The sequence below is a fragment of the Accipiter gentilis genome, chromosome 15 (genome assembly GCF_929443795.1).
Source record: "Accipiter gentilis chromosome 15, bAccGen1.1, whole genome shotgun sequence".
NCBI lineage: Eukaryota > Metazoa > Chordata > Aves > Accipitriformes > Accipitridae > Astur > Astur gentilis.
The window spans coordinates 15,892,977-15,916,262 of NC_064894.1; the positions used below are offsets into that span (position 1 = coordinate 15,892,977).

The 23,286-nt window shown below is 38.0% G+C and overlaps 1 protein-coding gene across 2 annotated transcripts in view; it reads right to left on the minus strand.

Annotated features, from left to right (window-relative positions):
* MMS22L (MMS22 like, DNA repair protein) overlaps positions 1–23,286 on the minus strand; it is a 98,669-nt gene that overhangs the window by 50,146 nt on the left and 25,237 nt on the right. For both annotated transcript variants that reach the window (XM_049817626.1, XM_049817627.1), the window contains 4 exons: positions 22,516–22,578; positions 15,448–15,567; positions 14,799–15,022; positions 11,774–12,283 (listed from right to left, as the gene is read on the minus strand). In XM_049817626.1, the coding sequence (XP_049673583.1) occupies positions 11,774–12,283; positions 14,799–15,022; positions 15,448–15,567; positions 22,516–22,578 (917 nt within the window). The remainder of the gene's footprint in view (positions 1–11,773; positions 12,284–14,798; positions 15,023–15,447; positions 15,568–22,515; positions 22,579–23,286) is intronic.

Here is a 23,286-nt window from a genome sequence, read left to right on the forward strand (position 1 = left end):
AGTAGGTCAGAACCACTAGCATGCAACAGGAGACCTCTGGGAATTTATCAGTTAATGGCTATTTATGTGCAAATGAGTGCCCTCCAACCCTCCCAAATCCTGTGTAGCTGAAGGGTATTTCTGTTAACCAGGAGCATGCTTAACTGCTGAGGCATAAATTAAACCATTTATTGGAATGATTTTAATTCTTCTCTCCCCCCACCCACTCTTACTACTCCCTCCACCCTCACTAGCAGCACAATTTACAGTATTAATTTACATGGAGATAGGACTGCTGAAGAGTTTTCAGAAATTACTCTGTTTCGGGGCGGGGGCAGGGAGAAGGAAAAGAGCAAGAGAAAAACTTTCAGTAAGACAGTAGCAGTGCTATACTTAATCTTCAAATCTTCCAGAGAGCAGGTTGAGTTATTAGAAATTCCAGAGGTTCAGTATCACAGCAGTGCAGTGGAAACCCTTTCATAATGAACCCTAATGAAATAAAATTCTGGTTTATGTCCTCACGTTCTAAACTTGGAGAAGACAATGAAGCTCAAGGGGGACTGCATCAACTGTATTTTCTGTCATAATGCTCAGACTGTACACATATCAAAGGTTTTCTTTTGAGAAAGAAAACAACAAAAAAATTCTTGGCTGCAGGAAAAAACACCTTCAATTTTTGAGTTTGACTTGGAAAAAACTAGTCATTTTTGATGTCTTAGGAAAATAGATACCTTTACAAAATACTCAGAATCAAGATGTATTGAATTTTCACTGTGATGTAAAATGGGGATGATTTGCAGACAATATAAATGATTTCTCAACACTTATAATCATAGCAGTAATTCAGTACAGCAACGTAATACAAGCATAACCTCAAGATTCACTTTTAGGCTTACATTTTTATACATTTGGGGTTTCTTTTTTCTAAGCACATGCACACATCTTCTTGCAAAGCCTAGGGTCCCAGAATAATCCTAACATCAATTAACCATAGCTCCCTGTTACCCTAAATAGGGTCACATCTCCCCAGTGCCTAATAATTAACATTGTAACATCCCTTGGTTGCCTGAATATATTCACTCTCCTTACGACATTTGGATAATCATGGTTGTGCTACAGTTAATTATTATTTAAGAGATGATCACAGTGCTTTACTTTCTGATGTCATCCTTGCACCCAATACAAAACTCCACGTAAACATAACACACTGAACAAGTACACACGCAGCAGATTTCCTCCCCAAAACAAGCCCTTGTAGAATACCCCTGAATATACAGGTGTGGTGTGAATTGGACCAATTCCCTGGGAGCAAGTCTTTAGCAGCTTTAAAATATTTTAGGCAGATACCTGGAACACTTACTGAAGTATTTTCAAATGCACATCGCCAATAGCGAACCAATATGTTCCCGTCCAGGAAAACAAAGAATGACAATGAAAATATTTGCTTTTATTCTCACGGTTGACTTTTTGTAAGGGAAACAAGACTGCAAAAAAGCAGTAAAAGAAAACCCCGTTGTCCTGGCAAGCACATATGTACGTGCCTGTTCCTCCCCTCTCCTGCCCCTCAATAAAAGAGGACACACATCCCCGCTGCAGCGAGCGCTCCTGCTGCGTGCATAATGGCTGCCGTGGAGTCCCTGCGTCACCATAGAGCGAACCAGAAGGTTTCTGTTCCTTAACACGGATTTGCAAACACGCACATTAAACCAGAGACTTCATACCCCTCTTTGATAACAGCCAGAAATTAATAAGTGAACAGAACTATTTGACCAAAAAAAAAAAAGTTCACTCGTGTTTTCAGAAAGAATTAGCACAGCTGTATTATCAGAGCCTGCGACAAGCCCAGGGTTACCTCTCTGTTCCCTACAGCGAGGGGCTGTAGCCTTGATGATGTCTGTACCTTCCAGCCATTGGCAGGGTCTCAGCATTGCCCTAAGGCTTTAATTAACCCCATTAGAGATAAACAGGGCCTTCTGGTTGTGAAAAAGAAGAGAGAATAGACAGTATGTCCAGCTTACCAGAGAACTAAGTAAACCACAAACTGCTTTTACCTTTCTCTACTTGCTTCTCGCAGTAACAATGTCAGGAAGGGACCCCCACAACAACACGAGATGATGCACGCGTTGCAGGTATGCTCTACTCCTCCCATTTTGGTTGTAAGGAGGATAGAGTGGCCTACTATTTCAGGCTCATTTCACACTGTCCTTGGTTTAATACCACTGGAAAGAAAGCTGGAGCATTTAGGCATTGGCAATTAATGGCACTTGGACTTGCTCCAAGCCAAATAAAACATGACAACACACTGGTACATGCCCTGTATCAATTAGCTTTCTTTAGAAAATGCCTAAAAAAGCATTTTCAAAGTAGTTTTCTAGACAGATTTCAACATGAACACAAAACCACCAAAAACCCAGCACCCTCTTCAGCAGAGCCGCTGTGCTGCGCACACAGTACGAGCCACCCTCGCACTCCCACTCCAGAAATTCTGACAACTAGTAGGACATAGAAGCACTAAACAAGTTCAACTCCCCCCCCCCCCCCCCCGAAAGGGGAAATTAAAAAGAGTGCAGATACTACAAATCAAAATGAATGACAGATTTCCAAAGTTAAATTTTATGGCAGACTATGGTTTCAGGCACAATCTCTTTACCTTCCAATTTCACTGAGTTTTTGTTTTGTAAGGAAAAGCACAGAATACTGTTTAGAAAGCATCCTTACTAATTAATCACTAGCTGCATTGAGCGCTCCTTAATATCAAATCACAGAAACATAAGTGAAGGGCTGGGTACCATCTTGAGAGTCATTTAGGGAGTTCATCTCAGCAGTCTGGTAAGCTTACAAATACTACCCGCTGGCAAATGTTTTGTCTAATGTATTGTCTAAAAAGTAAAAAAAAAAATTAGATTTGATTCCACAACTCTCTCTTGCAGCCTGCCAGAGTGTTCACATTTGCAGCCTACTCTAAATAGCCACACTGAACTTCTGCCCCAAATTAAGCCAATTCTTTCTTCACCGGCATGGAGAACAACAACAACTTGTCTTCTTTGCAACATACTTTTACATACTGGATAACTTTCAGCATGTCTTCCCTCAATATTTCCTAGCTAAAATTGGTTCCTTCAAACTCCTACAAACTTCCTACTCTCATAATTCTCTTCTATGACTCTCTCCAATTTTCTGTTCATTCATAGATGTTTTGTAAACTGACATGTCCAGAACTGCATACAGAACTACAGCTAAAGACAGAATACACAGCTCCTCTCACCTGCACAAGTTTTAACACACGCCACAATGATATTTAAATTTATTTATTTTTTCTTAAGCAGAGTCAGATTAAGTCCTGCTTCCTAATATTGTACAGGTTGTGTGTGTGTGAGAGAAAGTCACTGTTAAAAGTTAGCCAATAGACAGATTTCAATCAAATTTCAAATTTTCTTACAGCCACTATGGTCTTACAAATTCATGTAAATAAATATCCATGTAAATAGAGGTGAAAACAAGTATCACACCCACGCCCCACTCCCTTTTTAAGATACAACGGAATCCATTTGAACTACCATTGACAAACAATTTTAGTTTTCCTCCCTACACCAGGCAGAAACTGTGCTACTGCAGGGACACTACTGGACCTTGCAGCCACCTGTGCTGTGTGGGCAGCAAAGTCTACAAGCAAGGGCAGGACAGACAGATGGGGCAACAGCTATGGTAGCTACCTCACTTTAACCAACCCCAGGTATGGAGATCCCCTTTGTTTCTCTCACCTCATGGTGCATACTATTTCCCCATACTTTCACAGTATGGCTGTCACGCCAAGCATTCCATATGTTGTATCAGTATTTCTTCTTCCTAATTTCAGTACTTGCCCTTCGCTATTTCCTCTTGCCGATGATCTCTTTTTTTTTTTCCAAAATACCAAAGTAATTTTAAATTCTGGTTCTGCTTTCCACTTGAACACAGAGAAATACCCTGTAATCTTTTGTCCACACACACACTCAGACAAACTCTGTAACTCATTTTCATCTACTACAACTAGTTGTGCTAAACAGTTCCTCATTTTCAGTGATCAGAAGTGATACCATTAAACACTGATAATACCAAGATAATACAAGTAACACTGAAGCCTCACACTAATTACATTCTTTATGAAAATATTCTCTCTCATTCCCACAGATTTACACCATTTCACAGAAATGTTTGTACTTGTAAGGCTGCTGTTTTCTTTTCTTTATCTTTTTTGTTATGAATACCCAGAAACAAGTAAACTGGAAGTTGCTTTATGTCCCAGAAGAAATTTCATCATCAGTAAAAGCATCCCAGGGGATGAAGAATCAAATAGTATGTACCCAGAGGACAGAAAAACAGTAAACAGAAAACACAGAATGTATTTAGAGTCATCCCTTCCTTCATTTAGTCACTGAAAGCACCAAATTGCTCTTGCTGATGAGGTAGTCCCGTAAGTTAGTAGTAAGAGAAGCTGAGGCTGGCAGGTTACAGCAGTCAGTAACAGAATCCGAAACAAATTTGGAAAAAATTAAGCAAGTGGCTATTTATCATCATTGTAGCTATTAGTTTCCAAACCACCAGTGATGGAGGTGGGGGGAACAAAACCCAGAAGCTTGTTCTACTGAATGACTGAACTGAATTTTTCAGAACTGCACAAACCACTACAATCTGTGTTGTGTTCAGCGCCCGGCAGGTCCTTTGCTTGCTTTTCATTCTCCACCATTAAGATAAGTATATTCATGTGTTCAGTTAGCATAACAGAACTCTCCTTTGAGTTCGTTCAGATTTTTTATTCTCCTCTTTAAAACATGCAGGCACAAATTAATTCTCCTCTCCAGAGATGACCCCCTTTCACAGGGGCTAGCAATGGAGAAAAGAGTACAAAGGCAAATAATCCGTGTGAAGCAGAGACACACATGTATAGTTCAGTGCATGTAGATTGCGCGTCTAACCGTTCCTGAAGACAACGGTGGCTTGCTCTTGTCCCAAAAATGTACACTTGCTATTTTGTCAATCAGGTTTGCAATTCCCTGCTAAGAGAAGAGACCAGAAACTTATGGGAACAGATGGGCAGAGGCGCAGAGTGCACTCTGGTACACGAGAGAGCCCGAGAACCTCATCCCAAAACGTCTATCCATCCGCTTTCTCCATCCTTCTGCACAGACTGCCAATAGGAGGCAGCATTGACTCTGACAGCAGCAGCTCTGCACCGCAAAGTACTTGGGAGCTAGCTTCATTCTTCTGTCATTATATAAGCAAGATGACACTGTTCTCTAATCCAGCCAAAGCTGATAAGTACCATCAACCTGTCACTTCCTACATTTCAAATTCTAACATTGCAGCATCAAAGAGTTTTTACATTTCGATTTCTTTTGCTGGCAGCGGTCGGTAGCCTCTCATTCTCCCACGGTGTTCTAATGCAGCATTTGCACACCGGGGTTACTCCCAGCCTGAATAGCAGGTCATCCCCTACTCACTGAGCTCATCTGCGGCCCGTGTGCTAGGCAATTTAGATCCAATCAGCCCTTATTTAGCTCAAGAGTAATGAGCAGCATAGTGACACAGACTTAAGCCTGACCCTCAGGACACTGCTCATCAAGCAGTAAAACTGTGACAAAATCATTCATCTTCCACCCGCTGGCAAGAAATAATACTCGCACTCACTGTATTACTTTTTCAAGATATAGGGAAAAAAAAAAAAAAAGTCCTGAATTTTCATGATGTGAGACATTAATTTGCAGAAAGCTGAATTCCCTTAAACCCCCCTGTTGCTATGAGCTCACCAGGGGGAAATAGGCCTTAGGAGACTGAAATGGAATAAAGAAAATTGCTTCAGCTTTCTGTTCATTTTAAATAAGCCTTAAATCTGACAAGAGATATCCTAAAGAGAGAAGAAATATATATCTTGTAAGGTAACGAAGAAACAATCAAAATTAAGAGATTAGAAGGCTACTTGCATATAATGGTTTTATTGGCGAAAGTATTTCTTTGTCTAACATCCACAACAAAAAAATACTCCATATGAAAAGCCATTCTCACACCTCGTGTGAAGAATAAAAGAAGGAAAACTGAGAGGAAAGTTAATTTGGGGAAAATAGTTTCAAAAGTGAGCTACTTCCATCAGAAAACAAATCTGTGCTTTATGTCCTTCAGGGAGCACATATTTCTCTGAACAACTGCAGGGTCCCAAGCAGCAGGTTCTCAGTACACCTGGGTACGATTTTACTCTCTTTTTTTGGTGGATTTACTGTTTCACAACAGTAAGTCTTGTACTGCTGTCAGGTAGGCCACAGAAAGCTTATGTGCATTAATTTTTGGTAGATAAAATGGATACAATGGATGAAACACAGAAAAGTATTTCCATCTGTAGCACAGGGGACAAAGCTGTGTATCTTCATGATTGATGTCTGAGTACTAGACTCCAGTTTCTTTAGCTTCAGTTGTCTACCAAGACTGGCTTTGCTTGGGCATCAACAATCAGAACGTCCTTTGACAGCTTTTGTTGTTTCAGTTTGTTCTTAAAGTGATTCTAAAATAGAATTTTTCAGTTGGAAGGGATCATCTAGTCCAACTGCCTGACCAGTTCAGGGCTGACCAAAAGCTAAAGCAAATTATTAAGAGTGTTGTCCAAATGCCTCTTAGACAGGCTTGTGGCATTGACTACCTCTTTAGGAAGCCTGTTCCAGTAGTTGACCACCCTCTTGGTAAAGAAATGCTTCCTAATGTCCAGTCTAAACCTCCCCTGGTGCAGCTTTGAACCATTCCCACACATTCTATCACTGGGTACCAGGGAGAAGAGCTCAGCACCTCCCTCTCCACGTCCCCTCCTCAGGAAGGTGTAGAGAGCAATGAGGTCACCCCTCAGCCTCCTTTTCTCCAAACTAGACAAGCCCAGAGTCCTCGGCTGCTCCTCACAGGACATGCTTTCTAGCCCCATCACCAGCTTTGTTGCTCTCCTTCTAAGGGAGATGCTCTCTATTACATCTTAAACACCAATATGAAATTGATTTTAAGCGATTATTCAGCTTTCCCATGGCCACCTACTGCTTCAAGAAAATGGACGGTGAAAAGTGGAAGTGAATACCCTTGCAAACCTGAACCAATGCCAGACATACACAGAAACTTTCTATAACCAAAGTATTAGGTACACAGCTCCAGTGCACACTGTAGCTCATTTCATTCCTTTGTATAGTAATATTTTCAGAGCAGAGGACACACAATCAAAACACGTCAGTTTTAGCTAGTCATCTTTGAAGATCAGAATACAAGGGACAAAGGTGTAAAACATTTATACCAAAAAAAAATTCCTGGAAAAAAACCCAACTCAAATCCCACAAAGTAGGAGGAAGAGAAAAGAAATTAAGTTTTAATTACCAGAGCCATACCTTAAGGCAACAATTGTAGCTAAGAGCACATCCAGTATCCCCACAAAAGATGGTAACATTACTTTTAAGGATTTAGACACAGCAAACCTCTCAAAATGCTGCTATATTCTAAAGCAGTGCTTGCTTACCGTGTCGTAAAACATTTAGAAACTAGATTTTCTTTACATTCATTCAAACCTCAGTTTTATTAACGGAATAACTGAACTTTAAAAAACCCTAAGAATACTTTAAACCATAGGTGAAGTTAACGCAGCAAGGCATGCTTGCTGCCCAAGCATAATATCTATGTTGTGAAGTCAAAAAAGAAAGACTTATTTCCTTTTTCCACACAAGTAAACAAAGTTCATAGCAACTTCTAATGTCTTTCTAAGGGTCATTCATTAAGCCTGGGAGATCTTAGAGCCAAACTAACATCTTCTGACTCTCAGTTCAGTGGTTTAGTCAACTAGTTGCCCTCTGTGCTTATCAGTACATCACAGCTGGTAGCTCTAAATATACTCACAGGATGGGATGGGTAAGAGGACTCATGCTCTTCCAAACTCTTCTGGATACAGTTTTCAGAAGTTCAACATCAGAAAATGCATTTTACAAAGACTAACACTAAAACCCCTGAGGGGGAAGAAAAGAAGGAGGGAGGGGGAAGGACCTTTCTATTCTCCTCCTGAGCTTATCTGCTGACTTACATGGTAACAGAGGGGGAGAGAGGCTTCTGTTGGTCTCAGAAAGCTTCCCACAGGCTGTTTTGATGGCAAGTAACGCAAAAAAAAATTACAAATGACTATACATTTCCATAGCAAAGATATGCTGGATAATCCATTCCTATCGTGATTTCTCTCACAACCTCAAGGCTAGACACATTCTAACAGATAGAAACATCCAGTTCTGCTGTTATCCGTGGCTCAATTATTAATGTAACTTTTAATTAGAGACAGGTTTACCTGATTAGTATTCCTGTAGAGCTTATGAAATTTACACACTGAAATTTTCAGTAACTTTTCATGTCCTTCAACACTGGCAGAACAGTACAAATGGGCATAAGTACACAAGAATTGTTTTCAAAACAAAATTACCATTTATTATGTTATTAAGTTTGTGGTAATTCTTATTTCTCCTATGGGACTCAGTAGCAAGTCTCCCTGAAACTAGGAGTACAGCAGTGATTTTACACCTGGGCATGTACTTTCATTTTATAATCCTGTAACTCAGTGGTAATACACTACAAAACCCAAATGCCAGGATGATGGTAACGAGAGAAAGCTCATGTCAGAGTAATACTTGATTACAATAAGAGACATTTTAACAGGTTTCAAGCACTTGTTTTAAGAATAACATATTGCAATGCCGGAACCTACTGTTTCCAGGCACTCAGCAGATTTCTGAGTCCGAGTCCATTTTTACAGCAAGTTCTGTCAAATCCATTAAATGCCTGTATTTTTATTAACCTACAGTTCCTTTTTGTGTCACAAGGCACTCAGATGACGGGTAGTACTAGAGATTTGGAGCAAATGAAAACACACATGGGCAAGCATCCCGCATTTACCTTTCATTAAAGAAAAACAAAAAATCATTATTCTAAAACTTGAAAACAGAAACAAAAAATAAAAGGAAGAACTTATGTCTGAGCTAGAAGCTGAATGCTCAAAGTAAACATAGGAAGGAAGTGCTTTGTATTTTTATTTTGGGGAGTTTCTTCATTGTTTACTGTTTATTTTACATATGTTTTTAAAAAGCAGACTGTATTAAAATACAATCTTACACTTCATACTGAATCTCACTATGACGATCAAATACTTGGAAGTGCCAGCAAGTAGCATCTTGTTTCCAATTATCCACTCACCACATTATCAAAAACTAATAAAAATGAGTTCTCCTGCCAAGCACAGTTCTACTTAAATATATGGACACCAAAATAATCATAATGATAACAATTTAAAAAAAAACCAACTTGGTTTAAAAAAAGCTTACTGAAAAACAGCCTAAGCATAGGTAAACACAACAATCAAAAGCTACCAGTACTTTTCTAGCAGACAAGAAAAATACAAGAAAAACCTGGAAAGGGTTATTTTAAAACACAGTAGTGTAAAAGCGGTGAAGGTGGGGGTCTCTTTTCAGATGCCTTTTAAGAAAAAAGAAAGGAAGAAAACAAGCGCACTTTCAAAACCTTGTATGCCAAGTTTTAGCCCAGAGCAAGTTTTCACTGCTATGTTCCAAACCCTTGAAAATAAAGGTTTATAGTGGAAATGCTGACAGACCCTTAAACATAGCAGCATGAATAGCTATAATTAAAGAGCAGCTTTTGGCTACACCTCACTCTGCAAATGAAAGATTGCCATTTTTACAGTATCCTCAAATAAAAGCAACTTGGAAACCTGGAATGCAATTCTAGCAATCCAACAAGATATGTTAAAGGGGACTGCTAAAACTATTTGACATTTTAAGCTTTAAATACTGAGGCATTTAGTTAACGTAACCAAGTCAGTATTTTCATAATGCTACTTAATCAGCAATAAAGAATGCTCCTGTGAGCCATCATCTGGGGTTTACAGAAAAGTGGCACATGAAGTTATTATTTCCCAACAGCCTAAAGGGAGCCGCTTCTCTCTTTTAATCAGTGATCTAGCTTCCTTCCTACCTGTAAATTCCCTGTCATACAGTTATAAAATTATTAGAGTGCAATGTACAGAAAAATTACATTTATGAATGGCCTACTATCTTATGTCTGCTTGGATTTTAAAAACAGGAGAGAGGATAGCATTGAACCATTTCATCCCTTTCCAAGTTTGCAGGCAGACCAGGCCCAATCAGTCTGGTTAAGCCAATAATAGTTTAACATCTGGCTGGCACAAAGTCATCCAAATCTTCTGAACCAAGTAAGTGGTTTTAGTGTTGTTTTACTTGTATGGCAACAGAGGACTATTTTCAGTGAGTCTGTCAAAGTGGGAGAAAGAACCAGTAACATTTTCCTGTTCCATACAGCCTGCAGATCAAAGTGTTTTATAAGCGTTAAGGAATTAAGGTTCTCCATAGATGGGATAAATAGGCAGGTAACAGTAACCAAATGTATAAATACAGAAGCTGAAATGAAGAACTGTTAAAAACAAGGCTCTAATAATCTCTCACACACCAATTAGTATTTGAGCGTGTTGGTAATTCAAATATTTCAGCAGACCTTTTTGTAAGAAAAGGTACCAATACTGTCCTGTACTTTGTCTGTGATGACCTGAGAAGTCTGTAATGAACTTCTATACCCGCCTCTCTGTGTTTCAAGAGGATCACATAACCCCCAGTTCTGGAAAGCTTCAAAATAAAGCTGAGTTATGAAATAGGCAACTTTTTCACCAATCTCAAATTTCTCCGTATTTCATCTTTAAAAACAACACAACAAATGCTGTGTATTAGCTAATGGAGAAAATGTCAAAGTATTTTTGAAGTCTCCAATTTATTCCAGTAAATACATTCAGTTGAACTGAAATAATAAATAATAAATCAACTAAACTTAGTTTCGTGCTTCATCTTTTTTTCAAAAGACTGCCTGAAAAACAGTTGTCTTTGGATGTATAAGCTATTGACAGCTGCAGTCAAACTACTAGACAATAACAAAGAACCTAGTTAAAGAGAGATCTTGCATATGGGCCTCACTATTCCTATTATGCACTCCTCCACAGCTCTTTCCACATATTTCAGTCTTGCACATTTGAAGTAATGGCAGATCAATAGCTGCCTCTTAATATCTTATAAAAAAAAAAAAAAAGGCAGTTTGGGCTTCAAACTGGAGGACTACTTCTCAAAGGCATCAGTAGACAAAAATATGCTTATTGAAGGGCACTGTGGATGTTGAAAACTGAACTAGTACATCAAAGCAAAACTGCTTGAAAGTGGTAAAATATGATTTCCTTCTTTCGTATTGAACCTCAGACAAGTATTTAAATCTCCATAACTGTTGTATTTGATTGCAACCTTGCTGAAAGAGAAAGAAATAGAATGAAGAGTCTGAAAAATAGAATAGATTCACTGAAGAAAAAAAAACACCAAACCCAAAACCAAACACCAAAACCCCCTAACTTAAGTAATTTAGTACAGATAATAATTTTGAAATTTCCTGTGCCAAAAGAAAGATGGTATTGTCTGAAACAGTAGCAACTGGATGACTTTCTACAGAGCCACTAATTCATAACAAAATATCAGGGATGTCAAACTTAATGTCCTGAAATAGTAAGGAAACATGTCTATTCTCAATGCAGTGAGGTATTGGTGGATTTTTAATTTTAATGTGTCATTCACAGTCCTCCAGACATTTCTCTTTCCTTTTACTCTTTTTCAGTAAGAAATTAATATGAACTACAGTTTAACCCTAAACACAAAACCAGCATGCCAGTCTATAGCCACAATTTAACTAAATAACTTACCGAAGTCTGGCTAGAACAACCTGAAGAAAATTTAGGACCATACTCAGTTCAGTTCCTCGACAAGCAGGCAGCAGCATAGTGAAGCCATCATTTAGCAACTTTTCCTCAGAAAGACTCAAGTAGCAGCTGGTCTCAAAAACTTCTTGGACACCATCAATGTAGGTTGAAAGTAGAGTCCACAGATTTTGTTTCTGTGCGTAGTCATTTTTGGTTACTAAAAACTCCTTTGCCTTCTCACGGAAAGCACTGGAGAGTTTCTCAGCTAGGACACTAATGTCCATGTTCTTCTCAACATAAATTAAAAGGAAAGCAAAATGACCTCTCCAGATGAGAGCTCTCTGGGACATGGTGAGGGAGGATGGAGTCAAGAAATCCAAAAGATCCAACACTCGATTCACTATATCTTCTGTCTCCGCAACAATTGCCAGCATGAGGAACAGGTTAAAAAAGTTCTGCAGCCCCACTTCTGTCAGCTCCTTCATTCTTCTCCGATGGAACTTGGAATAAATTCTACATTAAAAAAACCCAAACAAAAAAAACAAGAAAGAGAAGGTTTCTTAAAGTACGCAATTTTCGGTCTGCTTGATAGACTAAAACTGTATTTTCATTATTTTAGTTTACAGTTATCCTCTTCCAATAACCCTTAAATCCTAAATATCCTCTTTTCCCTCCCCTCTTCTACTCTTTCGGCTACTGGAACAAACACGCTACTTCATTTTCTGCTCCTAATACAAGATACATGTTAAGAGTTTTCAACGCCAGGTACAGCCTAACCCTTCTGCCTCATCCAAACTCTAGTACAAAGTTGAACACAGCGTTATGAGCAGATTCTCTCCACTTTGTCTGTGATGGGTGTCTTCCATTCCATGCCTTCACATTAAATTTAGCCCATGAGGGCTGCTAGGGAAGGAAGTTGTCAAGTGGCATCTCTTCGCAACAGCAAATAATTCCTGTACCCCAACTTCTTCCCTGGAAAATCCCTTATTTCCATGTGGCACAAAGAAAATTAAAAAGACCAGGGACCCTCCTTCCTTTAGCTACTGATTTCTGTTCTTATGTTATACTGCCACAGCTGCTGTGATCAAAGGCTCACCTACCTAACAATCACTGCAGCAAAAGGGAGAGGAAGATTTCTGATGGACAGCTACTTTTCTCCACAGTGCTTCGCCAAAGTCTGTACTGACCTGTATTGCACACCTACTATACGGACTGTGGACAACAAGATTGAGAGAAAACAGGGAAACTGAGGCGTTTGGGAGAGAAACCTCTCTTCAGCAGGAGGATGTTAAGAACCTTTAAGCTGTATTGCTTATAGGACAGTAGCTGATGGTGAGAAGCACTGCTACTTTGCAACTCTGAGTGGTTGACAAAAAGCAGAAAGCTTTTACGTAAGTGTTTTTTCTGTGATCTTTGCTCAGATCTGGACTTTTAAATAAATGTCACCATTCCTATGACGAAGGAGTGAAATGAAAACGGCTTGCTTAAACACAGAAATCAAAAAGTTAAAGCCTTGGGTATATCCTTCATCTTTAATTTAAACTAAGTTCCACATACTGTAGTTAAACATCCATAAATGTTGTTTTCCTATTCTGTTACCTGGAAAAATAGTTGGAAATGGTGCGGAGGTTATCAAGTCTAGCCACCAAAAATTACAGCAAATCCAATTAATGTTGTTTAGTAGTAAATTACTACTGACAGGCATTTAAGTTCTTCATGCATCAATTAACGCTTGGTTAGCTGCTGAAAACAGAGTTCATCCCAAAATCATAGCTGTAGGCTGTTAAATTTTGCTACTTGTGCAATTGATTTATTCAAGGTAGAAAAAGATGAATACTGGTTGAGCAGACTGACACAGTGTGTGTTGCGTATTATTATTCCCCCCTCTTAAATTAGGGAAAGTAACAAGCTATAATAGCACAAAAATATAAGTATAATTTGTTTTCAGTAAAAACAGAGCAGGCTAATTCAAATTACTAACTAACGCAAGACACTGATTCAGCATCCAACAACATATTTGTTTCTATGTAGCTGTTGTAATTTTTAAACCTGAACTTTACTGACTGTAACAACTCATGAAGGTACATAGACATTAGGTACATTTTCCCTTTCTGATAGCCAAGATAACCCTTCTTTCTTGGGAGAAATATAACACGTAATTTTGTAAGGTGTGCATACACATGTGGATTTTTAATATATTTATTACTTGCATACAAAAAGATTTTATCAATACTTAATAAAAATTCAATTATTTTTATCAATACTTAATGAAATGTTTTTTAAAAAAATCAAACAAAAACCCCAAAGCAAAACTAATGCTAAGTATTCGATATCCAATGAAAAAAAAATTTAAAAGTAAGCACTTTTAATGATCAGTACAATCTCATTACTATAATAGAAGTTTTAAGGATTCAGTAAATATATAAAACATCAGGCTTTTGATTTAGAGCATATATATTTTATGGGTTTTTTATATCATGACTGACCATACCTCTTAATTAGTAATTTCAAAATTAAATTAAAAATTAAAACCCTCACAAAAACAATATTGTAAGAAATTTTGGAAACCATGAAAAAGAATATGGAAATATAAATGAAATTGCAGGCCTAGCAAGAGCCAGTCTGCTTGTTCTTGGACAACACACATGGCTTACATGCAGCTCAGACAGAACTTCTGTGCTGCAATTACATTACCTGTCTGGCAGTAGGGTTGTACCACTGCACAGGTTGCCAGTGTACCAAATTCCTGGCCTGTGGGACTAAGTAAATCACCACAGGCTAGGTGCCAAAGTGATTCTTGGACCCAGCTCTTGGATCCTGTCACAGCCTCAGCTGGCAACAGAAACTTCAGGGAACAACTGCTTTCTTCAAATTATGACTCACCCTGGCTCCCTCAGCCCCTTCACTTTCTCATGAGCACAGTACCCCCCGCCCCGCCCCGCTTGCTTTGGAATTTCGGCTGGAAGGGCCACGCAGTCTGACTGACTAGACCTCTCACAACATGAGGAAAACTAAATACCGGCCATACCGTCCTTTAATTTGTTTCCAAGGATGCACGCCACTGTTCTCTGCTTCCTTCATCATCCGTGCCAAAATGCTGACAAAAATGAAGTAGCTGTTGCTGGACTCGTACAGGGTGGGGATCTGCTGTTCACAACAGCAACTTTTTACCAACTCAAGCATTGACAAAGAAGTTTTACTAACATTTGCCAGACCCTTCAGACCAAGCCAAGGAACAGTAAAGCAACTGTTCTAAAAGAATAAATGAAAACAGAAAAGATTATAAGTAACAGTAAATGCTAGTATTCCAAAGGCAATAAGATGCAATGCTTCACACAAACAAAAGGATATGTTCCTACCACGACTCAAAAAATAAAAATGCATTGTAACTATGTGCAAAGTGTTTTTGCAAGATCTTAAAATAAGTAGTCCTGATGAAAAATAAGAGTAAAAATATATTATAATTCATTCTATTATGACATAATGTAAGGGACCATAAAATCTATTTAAACATGATTTCCTAAATAAATATAGCAAATATAGCGATACTGCCATTGACTAGTCAGTTTTACAAAAGTATAGCAATCACGCTTGGCTATCGGAGAATCAGAATTAATTGCTCAAAATCAAGGACCATCCACATGCAATTCTACATTTTAATATAGTCGTCTACTTACCAGGTTCTTGCTGTAATAATCCCAGAGTATGGTGACAATAGATAGGTTCAAGTCCCAGAAACTACACAAAGTCAAACAGCACTGAAGATGCATTCGTAAGTGTTCCTCTAACACAGCAGTCTTGAAAAGGGAATAAGAAGTTTGAGGAGGGGAGCATCACCTTGTCTACACATAAACCCAACAGTACCGGACAATTAAGAATAATTTCCTAATACAAAAATTATTTTTAATTTTATAATGTTGAATAAATGCATCTGCTAATATGAGCAATGAACTAGAAGATAAAAGCTGACAATTACAACCTGCAATCCAGCCAATATATTAGTTCATCATGCACCATTTCAGGCGTCCACAGAGCTGTAGACACATTAAGATAACAGCCCACTCAATAGGTGAGCCTAACTGGAAACATGACTGCATGGTACAGACCGACACTCACAAAACAGTAAATGGGGCATTAGCTATACTGAATGCATGGGTTAGTGGAACATTTAAGCCCTTCTGTCATGTAAATCCAAAAGAAAGCTCATTCACAACTAATACAGAGGGAAAGTGTATCGGAGAACTCATGTTTCTCTGTTCCAAACAGGAGGATCTTTTCTTTCTGAATCATGTTCCTTCTCAAATCTCTGCAACATGGTTATACTGCTAACATCCCAGACAGCTCTAAATCAAAGGCAAGTAAGTCCCTGAATACCAGAAAAAAAACCCCACAAAACCAAAACAAAAAAAACAGACAAAAAAACTTCTGACACCACACCACGTTTTTCATATGCATCAGTTCCAATTTTGCACACAAAAGCAAGGTGTCTCATAGGAAAGAAAATAGGAAATGCCAAATACTTTGAACACAGTGAAGCATTCAGGTTGTAATAGTGGGATACTGAGAGTGGGATTCATCTCATCCAGCTTTTGATGTCAGCAAAACTGGACTTGCATCAGAGCTAGGATATTAGGAGCTCCATGCTTAGACTGAAAACATGTGTTCAATCCAGCCTATTTTAGATATCTACTTTAATATGGTAAGTATAGGATGATAAGCCCTGGAAGGGCTTTATTGTCTCCGCTGACTATAAAAGTGCTTTAGTGGACCACCTTCTGTGTAGTTGTCTTAAGGGAAGACTTTTACACATGTAAGTCTAACATATCTCTGGGATAGTAGCGAACTTGTTCTCTGACAAGAGAAACCCCTGACCTAATTCTAGCTTTCAAATACATCCAAACACTACACAGGCCTGGAATTTCTAACTGCATAAAATAAGCTGAAGAGGAATAAAAGGGGTAAGAAAAATAAAAAAAAGATACAGGATTAGTTTTATGACTCAAAATCATAGCCCCAGTGCTGTGGTTTAACCCCAGCTGGTAACTAAGCGCCACGTAGCTGCTCACTCACTTCCCCCCACACCCAGTGGGATGGGAGAATCGGGGGGGGGGTGAGTAAAACTTGTGGGTTGAGATAAGAACAGTTTAATAGAACAGAAAGGAAGAAACTAATAATGATAATAATAACAATAATAAAATGAAAATAATAATAAAAGGACTGGAATATACAAAACAAGTGATGCATAATGCAATTGCTGACCACCTACCGACCAACACCCAGTTAGTTCCTGAGCAGCAATCCACACCCAGGCCAATTCACCCCAGTTTATATACTGGACATGACGTCCCATGGTGTGGAATACCCCTTTGGCCAGTTTGGGTCAGCTGCCCTGTTGGGCTGTGTCCTGTGCCAACTTCTTGTGCCCCTCCAGCTTTCTCGCTGGCTGGGCATCAGAAGCTGAAAAATCCTTGACTTAGTCTAAACACTACTGAGCAACAACTGAAAACATCAGTGTGTTATCAACATTCTTCTCATGCTGAACTCAAAACACAACACTATACCAGCTACTAGGAAGAAAAAAATAACTGTGTCCCAGCTGAAACCAGGACACCCAGGAAGGGAAATGAAGAAAACCATGCCTCAGATAAGGCATGGGGAAGTTAACCCCTTCAGTTCCAATTACACTGTTATATCCTGAATTATGTCCCAGGCTCACCTTGCTTAGAAAAGGCTTAAATAATAATCATAATGATTAAAAAAAAATATCACTGATGCCAGATGATGGAAAAAGATAGCATTAGGTTGTACTGGGGTTTGTTGGGGGGGGGGGGGGAAGGGGTGTGTTTATTTGGGGGGTTGGTTGTTTGTTTAGTGGTTGTTGTTCTAAAATAGTCTTTCATTAAGTACCTGATACTGAAAGAGCAGGACTTCTGCTCTTACCAACAATGCTACTTCTTATAGGTTACTACATCTTAGAGCTGCTTTTTTCCCCTGTTTTCAGTGCTACACAAAGGAGTTATAACTCATTAACTTATCTCTACCTGGCTATACATTCATGTCAAAAACATTATTTGCTACACTTTATCAGAATACTGTAAACAATTACACCAATCATCTACAATAACTTCTAATCATGTCTGCCTTCTCACGAACAATTAAGGTAGGGTGTATGGCTTCTAAAGTGGTATATTTCTAAAACGACTTGAAAATTGAAAAGGCATTTTCAGTTGCCATAGAAAATTATATATTCAAAACATTATGTATAACAACATACAAAACCCCTGAAATAGAAAAGAAACTCTTCAGGAGAGACTCATTAAAAGATGTACAGAATAGTAGTTCAAATATAATAAAAATGCCTACAAATGAAAGGTGACCCTCAAGTATTGTTTTTATTTACGACATAACTGTAACTATTAAATCAGTAGTCTTCCCAAAATAACAATCTTTTATAAAAAAACCACAAGGGACAGAACTGCAGCCATTTTCAACAGCTGCTTTTTTTTTTTTTTAATGAACAAAAGCAAGAGTCTTGATATAAAACAAAATACTGCAGCTGAACATATCTACTTCTCTGGAGAGATCTACCCATGTCATGGTTTAACATTATGAAAGATGTAAAAAAAAAAAAAAACCCAACCAAAACCAAAAAAAACCCAAACCTAAACACATACCCTTTAGAAAGAGAATTCTTAGTCTTAAAGCTGTAATTTGTGCATAGGATTATGTTTAGGATCTACTTCAACAAACAATGACTGCTTCAGTTAAATTAATTCAACAGTAAATATGGTATTGTGAGCAGCTTCAATTTCAGCGATTATTTATCTGTCCAACAATAGTTTTAGAACAGTTTTCAAAACCAGGATAGTACTGAAGGCTTTATCTCAAATTTAATATGAAAGTTCTCCAGACTTCAAATATCCCTGGGATTAATGGACTCTCTCATTGCTCTTTTGCTTAAAATGTTCTCTTGCACTGCTGGAAATACTACCAGAACTCTTGAGGTAGTCAGCTTTTAATTTATCGCAGAAGGGAAGAATACCAGATACTATCAAAATGATACTAGTATCTAAACACAACAATTTTCTCTTATGACCTCCTACTGTAGTAACAAAATTGGTTTTCTAGAACTCCAACAAATACTTCTGTATCTCTTTTAGAGTAGAATTAAACAAAAAATATAGTGAAGGTATGACAAAATTGAGGCAGAAATGAAACAACATGAAGCATTTATTTTCTAAAATGAGAGAAGGCTAATAAGACAGACTGCTGTTAGTTCTTATGAACAAAAAAGCTTTTGATTCTCACTTACAATAAAACTCTGTAAATACAAATTCATCTTATACTGACAATCCATAAATTTAGTCAGTTTGATGTTGCCTAGTATAAAAATACAGCTATGTTAATATTTCTATTACAACCTTTTTTCATTTTGTAGTACAAATAGAATTGTAAACCAGCTCTACTTTTGTCATTAGCCCAGTAACAGACATCCAAATTACAACAGAAGTGGGGAATACTTCACGTAACTAGTTTCCCCATAAACATCCTTTTGTGTGATACAGATGGGAGATCTTTTGCACCAGTAATTGTCTTCAACTCTATCCATCGAGAATTATAAAAAAAGGGAGCGGTTTCCAGCTGAGAAACTCACCAGTCTGTCAACTGTTTGAAACTGAAAGGATATATCCAAGAAAGCAGCACTCTACACTTGCACAGGTATCCACTATTGCTCCTATGTTTATTTACAGCTCACAAATAGAGTATTTATGCTTCCCATCTCCATTGGTCCCCTAACCTGAATACCACCTTCACATCTTTTCCTTGGTCAAAAGCAGGTTGACTATAACATTATAAAGAAGGAGTTCCTACCTGGAGGAATTGCAGGGCAATTCCAGGGCATTGCAGCACTCCTCTGCCACCTTCACCTGCACATAGGACATCTCCTCAGGAAGTCTTTACCATCCTCAAAATCAGGCATATCCTGGATGAAGGTGGTTCAGGTGCTCTGCTGCCTGCATGAGGGCTGCCCTCTCTCTGCTGGGAATCACTATACTCAACCGTTTTACTGAAACTATCCAAATGCTGCAGGTTTAACACTGGTTAGTAATTTTTGCATCCCAATACTTAGCTGTCCTAAGGATGTGAAAGCTAACTCCAGTTTCTGCTGATTCATCATCACAGGCGACCATTCTTTTCTCTACTTTCATGGCACTCCCCTACCCTCAAAATCCATGTCTGCAACAGTGCCTATTAAATCATCTTTTCACAACATAGAAATTGAAGTTCACAGGAAGAGAAATTAACAGTTACTGGTAGGAAGGAGATTATCAATTTACATTACAAATGTATGATCTGCACCTTTTTCAGATGCTTTTGAATACACAAAACTATGCATACTTGATTTAATCTCCATTTCCTCCCACCCTTTGTATATTCCCATTCTGGTTTTGAAATTAGGGAGCAACAAGCACAAGTGGATTATGAGGTTGATGGACATACTATGTACTGAACATGCTTAGTTTTTAAGCTCCCATATACTTAAAAATGAAGTTTCCAACCACCAATTCCTGCCCTTTCTTGCAAATGAGCGATTCAGCACTATCATTTCTTCTAACTTATTTTGCACAGCTATTACTGTGCATCTCTAGTAGAAATAACAGAGGGTATATGCTGAAAAGGATGGCTCAGGTAGGACTTACTAACAAAATCAAGCCAAGTGTTACTGGGCAGTATCATCAATACTGTCCTCTTGTTCATTCAAAGACCACTATTCTCCCTTTTGCTTTTTCCTGCTTCTCCATGTTTCAATTCATTACTGACTTCTTGATATCTCCTTGTGCTTCTCATTCCTACATTTTCTGGTCTCAAACATACTCACTCAGCAGATACTTCAGAGATGCAAAAGGATAAGATAAGAGTGACCACATGAAGCTGACAGATCAACAGAGGAGATGGACATGTCTACTGGTAAAAGAAAATCTTCTTAGACACTGTCAAGAAGGCTGGTGTGCAGGGATAGGAAGCAGGATGTGTTTTTTTAATAGAAGTACCTACATGTACTTGTGCACACACATATAGGGACTAATGCTCTCCAAGGAGCATCTCCTACAAGCAGCTAACTCCATAATGCAAGAAAAAACAATGAACAAGTGAAAAAAAAAAAAAAAAGGAAATAAACTAGATGGCTCCTTAGACGGTTGGTAATAGTTGCAAACATATCCTTGGCAAATGAGGGTTTGTTTTAATTCCAACAGTGGTTGCCTTTGGAAATTAAAACAGATATTTGCCTCATATTACTGTGTCATGACTGACTCATTATTCGAATCTTCTGAACTTGGCCACCTAGCTGCCTTTCTAAACTGTCTCCAATTCAATACTTAACAGAAGCATCAAAAAGCTGTATATTTTATGTATATTCAACTTCAGAGTAATCTTTATTCAAAGTAATAAACACTCACAAGAAAAGAGGAATATTTTGAAGAAAAACGTAGTTACAAGTGTCCTCTTACTGTTTCTCAGGTTGCTGACATACAGAAGATGCAACACAGGAAGGTGGCTAATAAGCCACTCATGGTTTTTATGCCTCTTATCTCATGTAAATCTCTCCAGTTTCTCTTACAGAACAGTAAGCACGCAATAAGTGAAGTCATAACTGTAGTTTTAATGTATATGCACAATGTGCGTATTCAGTTACATACTGTGAAATCATTCAAAAAGAGTTAACCTTGTTACATAAACATTAGACTTTATGTACAGCATGATTTTCCAACTTTTTAAATACCCTATTGTTTCAACTATCCTAACAACTACAAGATATCTTTTTGCAAAAACTGTAATTGTAACAAGTATTGTTCCATACTCCAGCTTCAACCGCAGCTGTTGCTGCTGCATGAGCAAGGCAGTAATAATAACAAAAAGAACTGATTCCTCTTTTGCTTTCAACAATAGAACTTTGCAGGCGTTTTATTTCATGAGCAACCAAATAAGAAAATAACCGTGTTTATTCTTGTCTTAAGCATATGCAAATTAAGAAATTATTTTTATAGGTGTTGCTGATACAGCATTTGCAATTTGTACCATGCAACTTCAGAAAAATTTACAGAGCTGCAACGTAACATATTTAAAAACGTGATGAACAGCATATTTAAAAGCATTTTAAAAGGAGGTCAATTCTGACCTCTGGGCCATGAAGCATTGCATTAACAGTTCTGCAGAAAGAAAAATGATAAGGTATGAAATGAGTGCTCAGAAACTAGAACCTTATCAGTAAGAGTTTGATTCAAGCCTGTAAGACAAATTGCTCAGCAAGGCAAGTCACCTTCCCGCTGTGATGAGGATATAGCTGAATTTTCAATGCAACTGACTATCTCCCTCATCATGTCTCCTCAACTTGATATCCTTACATTCAGTATCTGGTTTACATTTTCTAAGCATCCAGTTCTTATTCTGAATACATCTTGTCTGAGTAGCCAAATACCTTCCCTTCCAGGATAATTATCTTTTTCCTTTATCTGACAATTTAGCATCAAGCACAACCACTTTAAAGCAAGTGTAACCACTAACAAGAAGAGAACTGTATACTGCCATAGTTCAGCTACGTCCAGGATGTTCATTTACCTGTGATAAACGCACTAGAATTCCAAAAATACGCTTGTTAGTTTGACTTTGTTTCAAGCACTGTCTTTTCCTGAAAGCATCCCTGACAATTCCCTTGTTCATTATTTCTTCCTTTACACACTTACTTGAGCATCAGTGGATTTTTTAAGGAGTTCCTCCACAAATTTCCAATTGGATTCCTTCCGTTTCTGAAAAATAATGATTATCAGCATTTGTATTGCTCACAGGAATCATTACATAATAACATGAAAATAAGCAGGCAAGAGATTTCCAGAAACATTTCAGTTCATGACAGCATACTGTAGTCATCACTAAAACCAGCTTTTTCATTTTATGAACGTAATTGAAATCTGTCCTAAAAATTAGGCCTCAAAAATGAATAGAGCCCAAAATAGAGTACGCAATTTAAACTGGTTTCAGTGACTCATTTGCAATCCCAACCTTCACTTTTAGTAAAGAAGCAAAACATTCATGCATTTTTGATCAGTACAAGCAGTAAGTATGTCTTACAATTTCTTTCTTTAACATTCTGTAAAAAGGAAGATATAAAGGGTAAGAAGGAGGAAAAGGTACAATGTCACCTTTTCTTGTTTTTTTCCTTTTCAAGGAAAAAAACCCCACACTTTTAACTCATTTTTCCCAGGCCAAACATTAAGGATTGTTTTGGCCAATTCAGTAAGGAGGAGTTGGCCAGATAGTAATGGCCTATATAAATAAAAAATATAGTGTAGGTCAAATATGGCCCATAATTCATATTCTTCAGCTTGGGAAGACAGACGACTACCCATCTGAATCAACTAGACCATGCTAGTGAAGTAAGACAGTTGCGTGGCACAGTATATTAAAAAGAAAGAGAAAAAAAACATACTTAGGCAAAGCAGAAAAGAAAAGGGTAG